The sequence below is a fragment of the Scardinius erythrophthalmus genome (assembly GCF_964197995.2).
Source record: "Scardinius erythrophthalmus genome assembly, chromosome: 19".
NCBI lineage: Eukaryota > Metazoa > Chordata > Actinopteri > Cypriniformes > Leuciscidae > Scardinius > Scardinius erythrophthalmus.
The window spans coordinates 34,434,263-34,450,030 of NC_138239.1; the positions used below are offsets into that span (position 1 = coordinate 34,434,263).

General features: G+C 40.0%; 1 protein-coding gene across 3 annotated transcripts in view; it reads right to left on the minus strand.

The window, feature by feature from the left end:
• col12a1a (collagen, type XII, alpha 1a) overlaps positions 1–15,768 on the minus strand; it is a 100,831-nt gene that overhangs the window by 73,479 nt on the left and 11,584 nt on the right. For all 3 annotated transcript variants that reach the window (XM_081347447.1, XM_081347445.1, XM_081347446.1), the window contains exons 12-17: positions 15,420–15,692; positions 15,051–15,320; positions 8,165–8,434; positions 4,796–5,062; positions 4,517–4,709; positions 2,511–2,635 (exon numbers count right to left, since the gene is read on the minus strand). In XM_081347447.1, coding sequence (XP_081203573.1) covers positions 2,511–2,635; positions 4,517–4,709; positions 4,796–5,062; positions 8,165–8,434; positions 15,051–15,320; positions 15,420–15,692 — 1,398 coding nt within the window. The remainder of the gene's footprint in view (positions 1–2,510; positions 2,636–4,516; positions 4,710–4,795; positions 5,063–8,164; positions 8,435–15,050; positions 15,321–15,419; positions 15,693–15,768) is intronic.

The window sequence follows — 15,768 nt, forward strand, 5'->3', positions numbered from 1 at the left end:
GTTAATTATCATAAAATGAATAATAATAATAATTAAAACTAGTTTTAAGCAGTCGCAAAGCTAAAAATGGATTGTGATTTGTGAAAAAGGACGCAGTTCGAAGCTTAGGACACAAAATATTCACACAGTCATGCCAAGCATGACAAAACCGTTTATTTGGCATTTTGAAAAGATGATACATTTTACATATTGTGTTAAATAACATATTTTAAACTATAAACTCTTTGTTCGTAAGAGACGTCTTGGTCTGTGTCCCATCGCGCTGTCTCTCCAGATACCTGAATGAAGGGAAAAGAGGGGAAAGCGCCGCCCGTCTGGCCCTGCTCAAAGAGAACATGTTGCATAATTGTCTGGTTTATAGATCATTCCCTCAAGCAACAAAAAACATGGATAGATAACACTCAATCGATATATAGCCAGCTAATATCTTAAAATGCTGTGGATATTATGAAATGTTTTAGCTAGACACTGTGTGGGAATTTCTTAGTATCAATAAAACGAATTATCTAAGGCTTTAAAAGAGATTTATTGCCCAAACAGGTGTTCATTCTCAAATGTAATGTGGAATTCTCACTTTTAAATGACGACTCCTTGCACCCTAAACACAAAGGCCAGGAACATACTTTAAGCAAGTAAAGCAAACACCGATGCAAACGCTTGGTCAATGCATTGCACGCACACAATCCCGTTGTAGCTATCTGTGCATGCTAAACTAAAAGTATATTAACCGTGGAAAAATGAAACACTTTACCTTTCACAAGATAATTTTTACAATCAATAATATCAATCAAAAACCTTTTCTGCATTATAAGTCCACTGGAAAAAGTACTCTCTGTAATGGATATATTTCAGTAAACTTGGTAACACTTGACACCTCGATGGTCCACTTTAGACATTGTACTAACTATAATCAACCAACACTTTATTTTGATGCTCCCCACAGACATTCTTAACTTTACAACTACATGTCAACTTACCCTACTAAACCCGAACCTCACAGTCTGAGTCTACTTAAACTCTAATGAGAGTTAGTTGACATGTAGTTGCAAATTTACTTATAGTTAGTAGCATGTTTAAAGAGGACTATCAAAATAAAGTGTAACAGTAAACTTTTATTGAAAATGGATAAAGCAGATGTATGATTTTAAGTAGTTACGTAACTATCAGATCTGCTGTTTCCTATTAGAGTCATATGTATTCTATTCAATCAACCGCTCAATGTGGCTCCTTTACGTATAGTGGCCAAATGGCAAAGACAATATTGAAAATCTGCAATTCAAAATCTAATTTAACACTGGAAATAACCTAAAGGTGTTGGGATTTAAAAAAAAAAAAAAAAGAAACATCGTGACATAAAACGAATACGAAATATTTAAGATTCTCCACTAGTTCACTAATAAAATAAGCAAATTTGTGGATTGACCATGTTAACTTTGATACATGACCATGGAAAACATGATAATCATGTTTTGAACAAACATGTGGAGTTGTGGAGGCTTGAGTGCTGCTGCCATTAAAGCAAAATCTCAGACTAAATACTAAGAAATTGAAAAATTCATGTTATTTTATATGAAGGTCCTATTAGTTAGCGCTAGTTTTTGCATTAACATTAACTAAGAAAGAGCAATAAAAATGTTTTATAGTATGTATTATTCTTTGTTGACATTAGTTAATACACATACAACTGTTCATTGTTAGTTCATGTTTTAGCTCAGATACAACTTTTGATTCTAATAATGTATTCGTAAATGTTGAAATTGACTAACTAAGAATAATAATAAATCCTTTGCTCGTATTTATTATTGTTAGTTCATAATGTAGCTTACTAATGTTAACAAATGGAAACTTAATGTAAAGTGTTACCAATTAAACTTTTTTTTTGCTGTTGTTGTTAGTGTCTGTCGCATGCAAATGACAAGCTGTGCATTACACCTCAGCTCTTGCCTGGGAATATTTCCCTTTCCCTCTCCCGCTGGTGTCGGTCAGCCGACCCTCACCATCGGATCTGTTTCCAATTAGAATCGACATTCCAGGCAAGGGTCAGCAGACCATATGCAAAGCTTTCATTCTGTATGTCACTTTTTTCCTAACCAAGTTGTAAAGCATTGGTAATTGTAAGCAGATAATCTTTCTAGCTCTTGAAATTCAAGAGTCCTTCCATGCGAAGGCAGAGACATGGCTACCATGTGGCGCAGTCACCCTGTCTGCTCTTTCACAACACAATTAGCTGTGCTGAAAGGTATTTGCCATTACTCAAAGCATTAGACTGCAGCCTATTTTTCCAATTCCTGAACTGACAAAGAACTTTAAAATATTACACTTATATATGGAGCCTAAATGCATAGCAGACCAACAGTTTTGTTCCATATATCAAAATGAATGGTGTATGCTAATTGTTTCGGAACACAAGTTACTTTGTATGTAACGACCTCAGTGCTCTGCGGTAACATGAGATCTGATTGGTTAGTTTGAGAGGGTTAAAGTACCAGGGTTTTTTTCATTAATCTTACCTGGAGTTGGAATGGTTGGAGGTGCAGGGGCGTCAGAGAGGGTGGTCTTCTCCTCTCCAGCCAATGGCATACTCTCTCCTCCATCAAACATGCCAAACACACTCACTGTATACTTGGTGCCGGCCCTGAGATGAGAGTGACACAAATCAGTCAACAATCTCATTTATCAACCTTAAAAGGCTAATCGATGATCAAGCACAATTTCACTTGAAGTCACATGCTTATAGGAATGAAATTGTGCTTGATCATCGAGGCTTTCCTCTGTTGCCAGGCATGTAATAAATACTAATGTACTAAGAAATTTACAGGGATTTTAAAAGACCAAATTCAGTATAAACCTAATTGATGATGAATACTTTGTACAGGTAAGCAGATGAGCCCAGAATATAAACACAACAACTTAAATTCAGCTGTAAAGCAGCTCTATGGAAAACAATAGTGTCAGGGCCGGAGTGGGGCCATTTTTCAGCCCGGGAGTTTCAGGCCCAAGGCCGGCCCACTTTTTCCATGGTGGAATTCCACATATTAGCACTTTTTCCAAATTGGACAAATGAAGCAACAGTTCAGCTCTTACTATTGTGTAGTTTGTATTAATTCCATGGTTCAACAAATAATGTAAAGGTTAAATAATAATTCACTTAGACTTTATAAGAAGCAATTGCGACTTTATTTCACACAATTCTGACTTTACATCTTGCAATTCTGACTTTATAACATGCAATTGCGACTTTATTTCACGCAATTGCGACTTTATTTCACGCAATTCGGACTTTATAACACGCAATTGCGACTTTATTTCACGCAATTCTGACTTTATATCTCGCAATTCTGAGAAATAGTGTCAGAATTGCGAGATGTAAACTCGCAATTGTGAACTAAAAAGTCGCAATTATCTTTTAAAATGTTTTATTCTGTGGCGGAAACAAAGCTTCCATACCTCCTGGCCTCTTCCTCCCCTCCCTCCCTCCCTGACGCGTACAGTTACGGTAGGGCCGGCCCAGCTATCGATAGGTGCCGGCGGTGCCGCGGTAGCCTACCTGAGAAAACGTTTTGGAAAAGACGGGCTATGGACCCAACCAACTCTATAGGAGGGGAGGGGAGAACTCCCTCACATGGTACAACCCACATGGTGTCAGAATGCGGAACGTGTGTAGCCTAATGTAACGAACGTGACAAATGTGGGAAAAAAATCCTCGACCGGCCCAAAAGTGAAGCGGCCCATCGGGAATTCTCCCGATTCTCCCAATTACCCACCCCGGGCCTGAATAGTGTCATTATTCAGCTCAAGTATATTCAATGTTGATTCAATTCAAAACAGTGCCGGTAACATTTCTACGGTTTACGGTTTATTTCCGGTTCATTTCCGGTTCATTTCCAGTTTATTTCTACGGCCCACTTTAGACAGTACAGACCTTGCAACTACATGTCAACAAACTCTCATCAGAGTATCAGTAGACGGTCTGCTTAATATCTGCCAACACTTTATTTTGATGCTCCCCAACAGACATTCTACTGACTGTAAGAAACTTTGCAACTACATGTCAACTTACTAACCCTAATCTAACAGTCTACTAATGCTCTACTGAGAGTTAGTTCACATGTAGTTGCAAAGTTACTTATAGTTATTAGAGAGTCTAAAGTGGACCATCGAAATAAAGTGCCAGTGGTGCACTATTAGTGTCATAGTTAAGCTTAATTAGTCTGACCATCTGGCAGTTAGCCAAGGGCTAATCAGTCTTACTTACTTTCTGACCAATCAAACTTTTTATGTAACCAACTTAAAGTTATGTCCAGTCTCAGAGAAAAAAGTATACAACTAACTCGTAAGACTAGTCAAAGCAGTTTGTGCAATCGGTCCCAGGTCTCCATGCCATTCACATGACTGAAAACTATGAGTAAGACCATATAGTGTACATTTGATTTCACGTTGGCTTTAAAGGTGTTTAATAGGGCATTTCTTCAGATGTCTGTTAAGTGTTTTATGTGTCTGCTCTGGCGTCTCATACCTTAGCTCCTCCAGAACCACTGTGTTATCATAGGGGCCTACAAGCAGCTCTCCCAGGTCCACATCCTCCCCAGTGGGATGGAAGGTGACCTTGTAGCCCTTCACATCCCCAGGAGCATGATCCCAGGTCACCCTGAAACTGGTTTTAGTGGGCTCTGAAGTTTGCAGGTTTCTGGGAGCTTTATATGGAGACACTACAGAGATAATAAACAGTTTTGTATTAGACAACAATGGTCACCTTTAACCTAAACAAGTTATCAAATATCTTCTGTTAACTTACATGTGGTTCCTTCTCCTTGCCTTACTCTTCCATCACCAAACTTGTAGACGGGAACCACAGTGATATCGTATGTGGTCTGGGGTTGCAGGCGCCTCAAGACTAAAGTGTCGGTGCCTCCTGGTGCTTTGGAGGCCAACTGACGTGTATCACCCTGAGGTTTATACGTCACCCTATAATTGACAACATTGCCGGGTGCTGGTTTCCATGTCACCCGCAAGGATCTCTCGGTTTCTTCTGACACCGTAAGAACTCTGGCAGCGGCCGACACTGTTAGAGAGATAAATGAAAGAGAATGTTCATTAAATATTGGACTGATTCAACAACAATTCCTAGGGGTCATGAAAACCAAACCATCTGGATAATGAAAGTTTGTCTGCCAAGATAATCCTGATCTAACACAGGCCACGAATCTCCAAACTGTGTGAAACCAGACATGCCGAAATGGTTGTACGTCATGCATAACGCAGACGCTCTAGGACTGTCTGTAATGTTCTCTCTTTATGCCATGACCAGAGTGTTTTTACGCAGGAGGGAAAGGAATGAATTGTCCGCTTTAATCGGCCCATGGAACACTCTCAAATTGGGAATTTTATGGATGGAAAACAACACTTCCAAGTTTTCAAAGAATCCCTGTTCCAAAAAGACACTGTGTTAATGTTGGTCCTGGAGGAGGTAAGGAATAGAGTGATGGCAGAAATAAAATGCAGCAGCCTGAGCCAGAAGACTGTTTTTGGCTCAACTGCTGGACTTTTAAGATGACAGACAATAAACAAACAGCAAGATAATCCAATTGCAAATTTACAGCATGCTTAACCAGCTCTAAACTATTGCTCAATTGATTACTAAGTAAGAAGATACAATAAGTGCTGTAGAGTGTTAAAATCCTGCATCCTTTGATAATAGAGAACATGTGCAAATCATTAAATCTGCCACTACACACTCTTCTACACCTCTGTACACTACACCATATGTGCAGAGGTATTTTAGAGGAAACAGTGGCAATGACGCAAACCTATGGCAATGACGCTCTGCCCAGGCTTGGTGTTGAGCTTATGAAAGGAAATTATAGTCACTTTTCCCATATCAGAATGAACACAGAGACATTTCTGTATTAGGGCCTTCAGAGACCATGCCATTATGTTGCAGAAAAATTAGCAATTAAACTCGCCTAAACATGAACGATGAGAATAAAACAAACTTTCTAGGGTGTTGAGGATGGGTGCCAGGGTGCTGCTAAGGTGTTCAAGTTGTACATTTCTATATGATTGCTTGGGTGTTCTAATGGCATGGTCACATTTCATGCGCAAAAAAAGGTCTGTTGTGCATTGTCAATAGTCTAGCAATGCATGAAACACCACTCACACAGAAGTTACTTTAAAAGCAAGCAGCTTTCTGTTTCTAAGCGCATAGAATTCATGCGACCAACTTGAACACAAGCAAGAGAAAAAAATGTTCACCCTCACGTAAAGATTCCAATTGAAAATGACTGGATTTCGCCAGCAGGATTTTGGCGAACAACAGTAAATGGGGCTTCACCTTAAGTGGTTGCTTGGCCATTAATAGGGTGTTCTCAGTGGTTTCTAGGTGTTTGCTTATTTGCCCATCCACAAATCTGTATGATATTCTGGTCTCTAGATATGTCTTGGGTGCACGTCTGTGGGTTTCGTTATCCTTCTGGCCAAGTCAAGTCACCTTTATTTATATAGCGCTTTTAACAATACATATTGTTTCAAAGCAGCTTTACAGTGATAACAGGACAATAATGCAGCAAAAAATAGCGTCATAGTCCAGCTTAAGTAAGTTCAGTGATGGTTCATTTTTGTTGTAAAAAAAAAAGTTATTAATTTAGTTCATTAGCTCAGTTCAGTTCTCATATAATGGTGTCAATGCAGGTAGATCAATAATATTGTTGAATATTAAATGTCCCTAACTAAGCAAGCCAAAAGACCAAGGCAACAGTGGCAAGGAACCAAAACTCCATCAGGTGGCAGGATGGAGAAAAAAAAAAAAACCTTGAGAGAAACCAGGCTCAGTCGCTCAGTTCTCCTCTGGCCAGCGAACGAACAGTGTATAATTATGATTCAGGCAGCATTATAGGTCAGAAGTCAGACTGGATCAGAACATAGAGTATATTAATAAGCCTTGTAAGTTTCTGAGGCAAATGACTAAACTCATCTGACTTACGCACATTATGCCGAGTTCAGACTGCATGATTTTAGCCCCGATTTTGGCTCGCCGACAGGTTTTGAGAAATCGCCGACAAATGCCCGAAATCACAGGCAAATCGGTGCTCGTTCACGCGAGTGACAATCACGCAGTGTGAATGAGCAAAGACGCGATCTGAGAGAATCACAGACGAGTCGCCGACGCCCGTGAGATATTTGGCATGCTAAATATCTGGACCTGTCGGCGATTCAAAATCCTGCTGTGTGAAAAGTGTTCTGACTGAAAACTACATCGGCGATGACCGACAGCCAATGAGAGAGCCAGATACAGAGCAGCGGGGAGTTCGGGGAGGAGTTATAGACCACAATATTAGTATTTTAATAGATATATTTACAATTATATCAAACAGAAACAAAGCACAAACATTTGCTTGACCAGCAGCAACAGCAGCACATTGCAACATTATTTATTTACCCCAAACTCTCTTTGCAGAACACACAGTCCTTGCTCCCCTTGTCTTCCCAGCCATTTCCTCACGCATAATGTTTTTCTTTTTCTCCTTTTCGCTGCAAATCAGTGCACAGACAATTTGGGTCGCAAGCTTCTTGCAGGCTATTATTTTTAATAACAATTTCAAACTCGCGCGAGAACTGCGGTCTTACGCACGCGGGATTTTGCGTTATTTCCTTATCACTTCTCGCGTGTGTTTGGTTGCGAAACGTAGTTTGCGGACCAGACAGGAGTTGTCGGCGATTCTTCCTCCTGAAAGTCATGCAGTTTGAAACCTCCTGTCGCCGATGCATCGTGCAGTGTGAACACACCAGCAACTGAATGTTACCCTGGATAGTCATGCAGTGTGAAAAGAACAGTGACCCGACTACTTTGAAAATCGTGCAGTCTGAACTCGGCATTATCAAGCATCACACATATATTGTATTTGCTAGTTGCTGAGTTTAATTGTAATCTGTGTGCAGACTGTAGACCCCTTCGTTTACTGCTGGCGTTCCACTTCGAATTGGAAGGGCTGATATACTTCATCGAGGTTTATGTGTGTGTCAGTGGAATATTCTGACATTATATACAGTATATCAAGTTTTTTTCCCTCTCTGGGGTAGGTTACCTCAGGACGAGAGGCCCACCCCAGACTCACAGAGAGCACCCGGTCATGTGCTGAAGTCATTATGCAGGCGGGAATGGACTTACCATCTGTGGTCTCCTCTCCATGCAGTGGCTGCCCCTCCTTACGGCTGTAGGCAGCATAGACAGAAACCTTGTAGCGGGTCTCCGGTGTAAGACCATCCAGAACAGTGGTGAGCGTGTCCCCGGGGACGGTTTTCTCCCCAGCTTCCTCCGAAAACAGGGATTTCCAGGTGACCCGATAAAGACGGACGTTGCCAGGGGCGGCAGTCCAGGATGCAACAAAACTGCTCTCGGTGACATCTGAAGTAACCAGATTCGAAGGTGAACCAAGTTCTGGATGATTGAGAAAAAGACAAAAAAGACTTAAAAACGGATCATATTACACACAAAATCTCACAAGGTCTGGTTACAGAGAAGCAGCAATCACTTTCCTGCTAAAAAGAAACACCTTAAACCAGGCTACATTGGTTAACTGGTCAACCAGCCGGGCCAAGCTGGTTAGGCAGGTGTGCTTTGATGCTTTTAGAGGGGTTTCTGACACCTAGACCATCTAAGAGACCAACTTGCCAATCACCTAATCCAGTTAACACCAGTTTGGCCAAGTATAGAGACTGAACGGACCAGCTAAGACCAGCAAAATATTGTCGGAGGGTTTAACCAGGCTACTTTGGTTAACTGGTCACCCAGCCTGGCCAAGCTGTTTAGGCATGTGTGTTTTAATGGTTTTGAAGAGGTTTCTGATACTTAATCATGATGGCAAACCTAACACGAATCAGTAAACACCAGCCTTAGAGAGTGATTAGACCAAGTAAGACAAGCAAAATTCTGTAGGTGTGTTTAAGCAGGGTTTTTTATGCTATAAAACTTGACATAATATTACTATGAATCATTTTGGATTACATTTTTTTTGTGGAGGTTGACAGCCCTGATCACTCTCTACTTTCGCTGAGGGAAAACACCAGCTTGGACATTCTGCTGAACTTCTCCTTCACTAATTTGACTTCAGAAAGTCATACATACATTTGAATAACTAACAGAATTTTCATTATTGAGTGCACTATTCCTTCAAATAAGCATTTATCTAATTCTCCACTAGTCTGTCTAAGATGCCGGTAGCTCACGATTGCTTTGATTTGCTCTGTCAGTATACCATGGAAAACAACTCTGCAAAAATAATCTCTTCCCTGCTGCCACACATCTGTCACCACATCTACTTTCCATTGAACACGAAACCCGATCCATTAAACACAGACTGCTAAAACTGCAGATGTAGCTCTCTTTTTGATCTGCGCCATACCACCTACCTATCTTCTCACTCTCTCTCCTTCTCTCAGTTGTTTGTTGAGTGGGCCGAAGCAGAAGAGACGAGAGGAGAGGGACCAGAAATTATTGGAAAATGTGGGAGTACTGACAGGACAGTCAATTAGAATAAACCGCAGTGTGAAACTTCCACAGGAACACCTCTACCTCATTCTCATGTTCTCCAGACCTCAGCATAGTCACCTGTCTCAAACCCGTTGAGCTCTGCTGGTCTAAAACACGCCAAACGGACCATTTGTCAGTCTAAACCAACAGCCCAAGTTGAAGTGCAATTAAGCGCAAGTTCTGCGTCATAGCTCAAACATGCACCAGATATCACATAGACCTGGGAGGATAGGGATTGCAAATGACAGGATAAGTGCTTAGGAAAATGATTGTCCCAATGTCTTTCCGGAGAGTGCTCCAATGTCTAATTCCTCAAAAACATCTGTACAGGGTTTTTTTTTTTTTACTTTGGAATGTTTTAGACAGTTGGCGTTTCAAAAAAGGGTAAACATTTTGTTGGGAGGAATAATAAGAAAATAAGCTACGTTTTACATTACATTTTCCAATTGATATGTGAGTGGTGGGTTGGAGTGGTACTTGTGTGTGCAACAGACACATTGCTAAGGTGTTGAGAGGCTCAGTTCTTACCCACCAGGTGAAAAAGTCCGATATTTTAGTTAAGTAGCAGCACACCTCTCCCCAACAAGCCTCACATTATGAGCTACCATTCAAGTTCGTAGCACAAACTCTGAAGTTAAAGGTAAAGACTAAAGTTTAAATTTAGTCAGGGTTAAGGGTTTGTTCAAATCACTAAGCCAACAGTGATGCGTGCCCCAATAACTAATTCAAGCCTAAACAGACAGAGAAGTTAGGACTCCATGCCAGGTTGCCTGGATCTAACGTTGTTCTACGGCCAGCATAGAGGTCTGATTTTACTGACAGAGCGCAGAAGAGAGCAGATCATATGTTAATGTTTTCTGCAGGCTGCTTTTGATAATTAAAATGCAGACGAGCTGCCGATTCCAGGCACGGCAGTGCATGTCTACTCTGAAAACACATGAATATTCATTTGTTTTTGCATCGAGAGAAAATGCAGCCACTTAACTGTGACGCAACAATGCAATACTGTGCATGAGTATGAGTACATATGCTATTTTTCCGTCTTTGATCCTTGTTTTAGTGCTCTATCCAAGCAAAATGTTGATGTTAACTGAAAACAGGAGTTCTAGCACTAATGTGACTGTCATCCTAAATTATTTCCCTTTGGAAAGGTTTGGAGTACCTGGAAGCAAGACAAATTCTCTACTGCTGTGTCCTTCAGCCCAACACATTCTCTTGACAATAGGTCTGACCGCCTTATGCACATTAAGTAATTTTTTGGCCTTTTGCCTTCATTTCGATAGGAAAGTGCAAGGGTAGACAGGCATTGGGAAACAAGGTTATGAAAGGACCTCAAGCCGTGACTAGAACTTTCCCACTTGCCTACAAGGCTATGACTTTGACTGACCACCTTATGCATATCAAAGACATGTTCATTCAAAATCTTCATTCAGACCATATAGACAGTCATTTACATGCATTCTTCCAGCAACCACATCATTTACTACACGGCACAAGCTCTCTCAATTGGCCTTTGATGATTCATCAGCCAATGAGATTGCTTGCTCAACATTTAAATAGTCTGGTTCAGAGTCAGCTGTAAGTTGGTTCTTCTAAAAGCCTCCACCTCACCTGTCTAGATCTGCCCCAGCATCATTTCTTACAAGCTCACGCCAGAGTCTATGTATTTATTGGGAGTATCAAGTAGGGTTGGGAATCGAAAATCGATTCCAGTTCTGGAATCAGATACTTAAGGTCAGGAATCAGATACTTGTTATAAAATTTAAATTCCTCTAATCAATTTCTTTGTGTCCAATTAATATGACTTTAAACCATTTGAGTGTGCTGCACACAAAAAGTGATTTCAATGTGATTTTAAACCATTCCAGCGCAAGAAGACGCAAGCGCTGTTTTCTGTGCTGCACACACATCAAAAGTGTGCGCACAGAAAGCCGCCTCTCATACTGTATAGCGCATGATACTGAACTGAGTTTTCTCGTAAACACATTAGGTTATGTTTTAAGTGAACGTAAACAGTTGACAAAGAAAACACATGTGTAAGCAAAGCTCTTAAAGTGACAGCAGTCTAATATTTCTGCTAACTTTTCTATAATAACGTTAATCAAACAACAAAAGACAGAGAAAATTCACTCGCTGTTCTTGACTGAATAACTTTTGTAACTATATTTGTAATGTATATTTTATTTATGTATATTTTAAGTACAAAAAAGTTCCTTGTGTAAGAGTTTAGCCTGTTGCTTTTTGTTCAAGGTATTCAGCTACAATGAAATGTTTGCAATAAGACTTAAGGGTCATTCATATGATTGAAATTGTAAAGACAACTGTAAAGATAACTATAACAATAAATATATTTGCATCCACATCAACGAACAATAGCGGTCTGTTTATTCTAAGCTTGTGCGCTGCGGTTTCAAAGTGTGTACAACATCATTGAACATGTTTTTGCTGTTCTTGTTGGATTTACAAAGCTTTAACCAGCAGGTGTCCTCAGCATGCAATGTTTTGAGTGAAGCTAGTGTGATCGATCTAATAATCTAACAGTGAATTTAGCTGACGTAGTCAATAAAGTGGAATAAAAACGACAACTTGTCTTTTTCACCGCAACTTCAAAGGAAGCAAGACAATGTTGTTGAAACAAGGTAATACTTCTCACCGTTTATTCAGAGGGTATGAACGATTGTTTTCCATATCCATTTTCTTGAAAAGGGGCTTGACTTGTCAAACAGTGGCGATTAACTTCTCCGCAATGTTGTCTGCCACTTTAAATGTGTGAGCCCTTAAATTAGAATGGATTCTGATTGGCTGTTAGAGTTTTATTGTTCAACAGCTGAAAAAAAATCATTCCGAAAGTAATACCAACTATATAATTTCTCGATATCGATGTTAACTCTGCTATTCTTTAATATTTAAATATTTAATTATTAATATATATTATTTATTTATTTAATTTTTTACCTTATTGGAATCAAAATTGGGAATCGATAAGAATCGATAAGCAGACTCAGAATCGTTAAAATTCAAACGATACGCAACCGTAGTATCAAGTCCATAATATCTAATCCGCCAAGACCAAGTACATTAACATTGTCAAATCCGTTAACATGCTACAAATTCCGAGAGTCTATTTATCATGATTGAAATGTTGGCTACATTTGAACTTCAGAAACATGCTTTTTGCCCACAGAATGTAGTTGCAGTATCAACCAGTCAAAATCTAACCAGTCAAACCTTGAGCCCCTGGTCATGGTTGCCAACTTTAACTAAACAGACTAATGACTACATCATGAACAATTTAGGCCCTGGATCAAATTTCTGGATCTTCTCACCCGTGTCAACATTCAGAAAAAGCTTACTCTGCCATTGACTGAGTGGAATAAAGTATGACACATCTGAGAAATCAGTCTTTAAAAGGTAATGAAAAGATGGGGTGGTCACAAGCTGAGAACATATTGACATCGAACATCTTGAACGTGCTTTTGAACAACTGCCATACAAAGCTGACGAAAACAATCTAGCATTACTTACACTTGGACATTACAGAAGTTAATTTCCAATAGCATACTGATTAAGCTTTGAAAAATTTCTTTGGGATCCATATAGACACAGTGCTTGATGAGTAAATGAGGTCTGTCCTCTCTATTCTCGCAGAATTCATCTCATTTTCAGTAAAACAGGGCAAGCGCTCTTGGCTCAGAGACATAATCTGGCGCTGGCAAAGATCTCACAGCCCAAGCCCAGTTTCCACAAAAACTATCATGAGACAAAACTCATGCTGACTGAAACCACATTCACCAGATGTTAAAACACATAGACGCTCTAAGACCCCTGAAGCAAACTGGCTTATTTAGAAAAACAAGTTTACATTTTTTTGCATTCAGAAGATATGCAATTCAGCAATTATAATGACATTTTTAACAGTTCAGTTCAGGAGGCTGAATATGAGATGCAGTGTGATTCTCACACCCTCAGAATGAACTAATCGGTCACTAAAGCCCTTATTTAAGGTCACTTCCTAATTGCCCTGACTGAGCTAGGCCATTTTCTGGAGGCTGAGGGCAACTAAAACAAAGAAAGCTGTGTTATCCTCCAGGATATGGAGTATAACGAAGCTCAGTTTGGAAACGCCTTGTCATCGGCCAGAAATTAGTCAAATGTTTCCTTCGCCTCTGTGTTGAAAGGCAGCTTGAGTCAGCATACATAATGACAAGCCTCTGAAGTTTCTGATTTTGTATAATGTGCAATGGACAGTCATTAGCCGTTCCAGTTAGATATTATAATCAGCATTTTTTAATATGACACTGCTTGTAATCCATCCGAAAAATGACATGCAAGTCAAGTACTGGGCATTTATGACAGATACGTTTAGGTTAAAAACTTTGGATGACTCAAATCAAACAAGCCCCACAAGTTAATAGTAAAGTACCGTTTTTATCAAGAGAATATTGAGAAAGACTTGGACTTTACTTTTTGCGAAAACAAAAAACAAACAAGCATTTATATGTGGAAGCAATTGGCTCTTAGTGGTTTGAGACCACTAATGTAAGCCGGACCGCAAGAAATAACCGTCGTTCGTTAAGAAATAACTAGCAATTACAAAAAATCCTTCTGGCTGCACAACATCAAAACAGTACGTAATATATATATTGACATGATGTGGTTTTTAAATTAGTAACTTTGGAAAAGTGGGATGCAACAATACACTGTCTGGTTTAAGTTTAAAACCCCAAATTCTGATTGCTAGACCAGGGTTAGACACTAGAAAAGATTTCTCCAAACTAATATCTCTTGAGGTTTTGTTTCCATTCGCTATTCATGCAATGCCAAGCATGAGTGAGAACATTTTTACAAGCTCAGCTAATTCATCTGATGCCCACACACCAAATGTCTAAAGCCACAGCGTGGGGGAATCCACACAGTGAGATCTGTCATTAGATGACACAGTCTAAAAAGTCACCCAGTTGGTTCCCAAAATTACGAAGTGCACTTCAAACTGACAGACAACACTGAAAGTATTTTAAGTACATCTGGCCTCTGTTAAGAGTGTGATATAGAAGCATGCAAAGAAACGATTAGGATACCAGAAGTCACTGTCTAAAACAAACCATCAAAATGTACAGCTTTAACACTTTGCTATAAAGTTCTATATCAGCCGATATTTGGTAATTATCACATCTTGAGACTGTCAGCATTTTACAAAATCTTCTGACAGCAAAGTGACTTATTTATTTGATTTCAGCTCTCTCATTTCTTCATTTTCAATTTCTCATTTGATATCACAACACTGTATTTGCATCATATAGTAGATTGGCATTCTCATAGTAGCCAAGCCACCCTTTCTTCAAGGAGTCTGCATATGTGTTATTGAAAAAGCAACGTTGGTCAACCATTGGTGCAGACCGCCATCTGGGTCTTCAACCACCCATTACCCATTGGTTTTTAGTTTTGCATCATACAGTGTACAGCAGACAAATTAATTGCAATGTAAAAAAGCACAAGCTTCATTTGTAATACTAAAGTCTCTTACCTTCCAGGGTGGTGCCTGTTCCCATAAGTGGAGCTCCGAGGCCAGAGGTATAGCGGGCACTAACAAACAGCTCATACTCGGTGTCTGGGAGAAGATTCTTCAGCAAAGCAGTTGTTGTGTCTCCTTTAACAAATATTTCTTTCCTTTCCCCACCATCAGGTTTGTAGGCCACATGATATTGAAGCACATTGCCTGGAGCAGCCTTCCATGAAACCTTCATGCTGGACACGGTCTCGTTGAAGACCCTCAAGTCACGTGGAGAGCCCCGAACTGAGAGAGAATAATAATTATAAGATTAAATGACTTCGTTTGAAATTTCAAGAGAAAAGAATCAGGAGTGAAAGCCACAAATCCTCCAACAGTGCTGACCTTCTTTGGTGGTGCCCACAGTGTCCATTGAGGGACCCATTCCACTTGAATACTCAGGAGACACTGTTACACGGTAGGTGGTGACGGGGAGCAGTTTTTGCAGCACAGTGGTGACCTGACTCCCATCGGTTTCAGCTTCCAGTTTATCTCCTCCACTCACAGGCTCATAGGACAGTCTGTACCTCAGCACTGATCCTGGAGCAGCTTTCCACGACACTCGGAAGCTCTCCACAGCCTCCTCGCTCACCATGAGATTACGGACAGGGCCAGTCTCTGAATTACGAGAGCAGTGCGTGTTATCAGTCAAATACAAATAAAAGTGTATATGTCAGAGAAAAACAACTTTGAC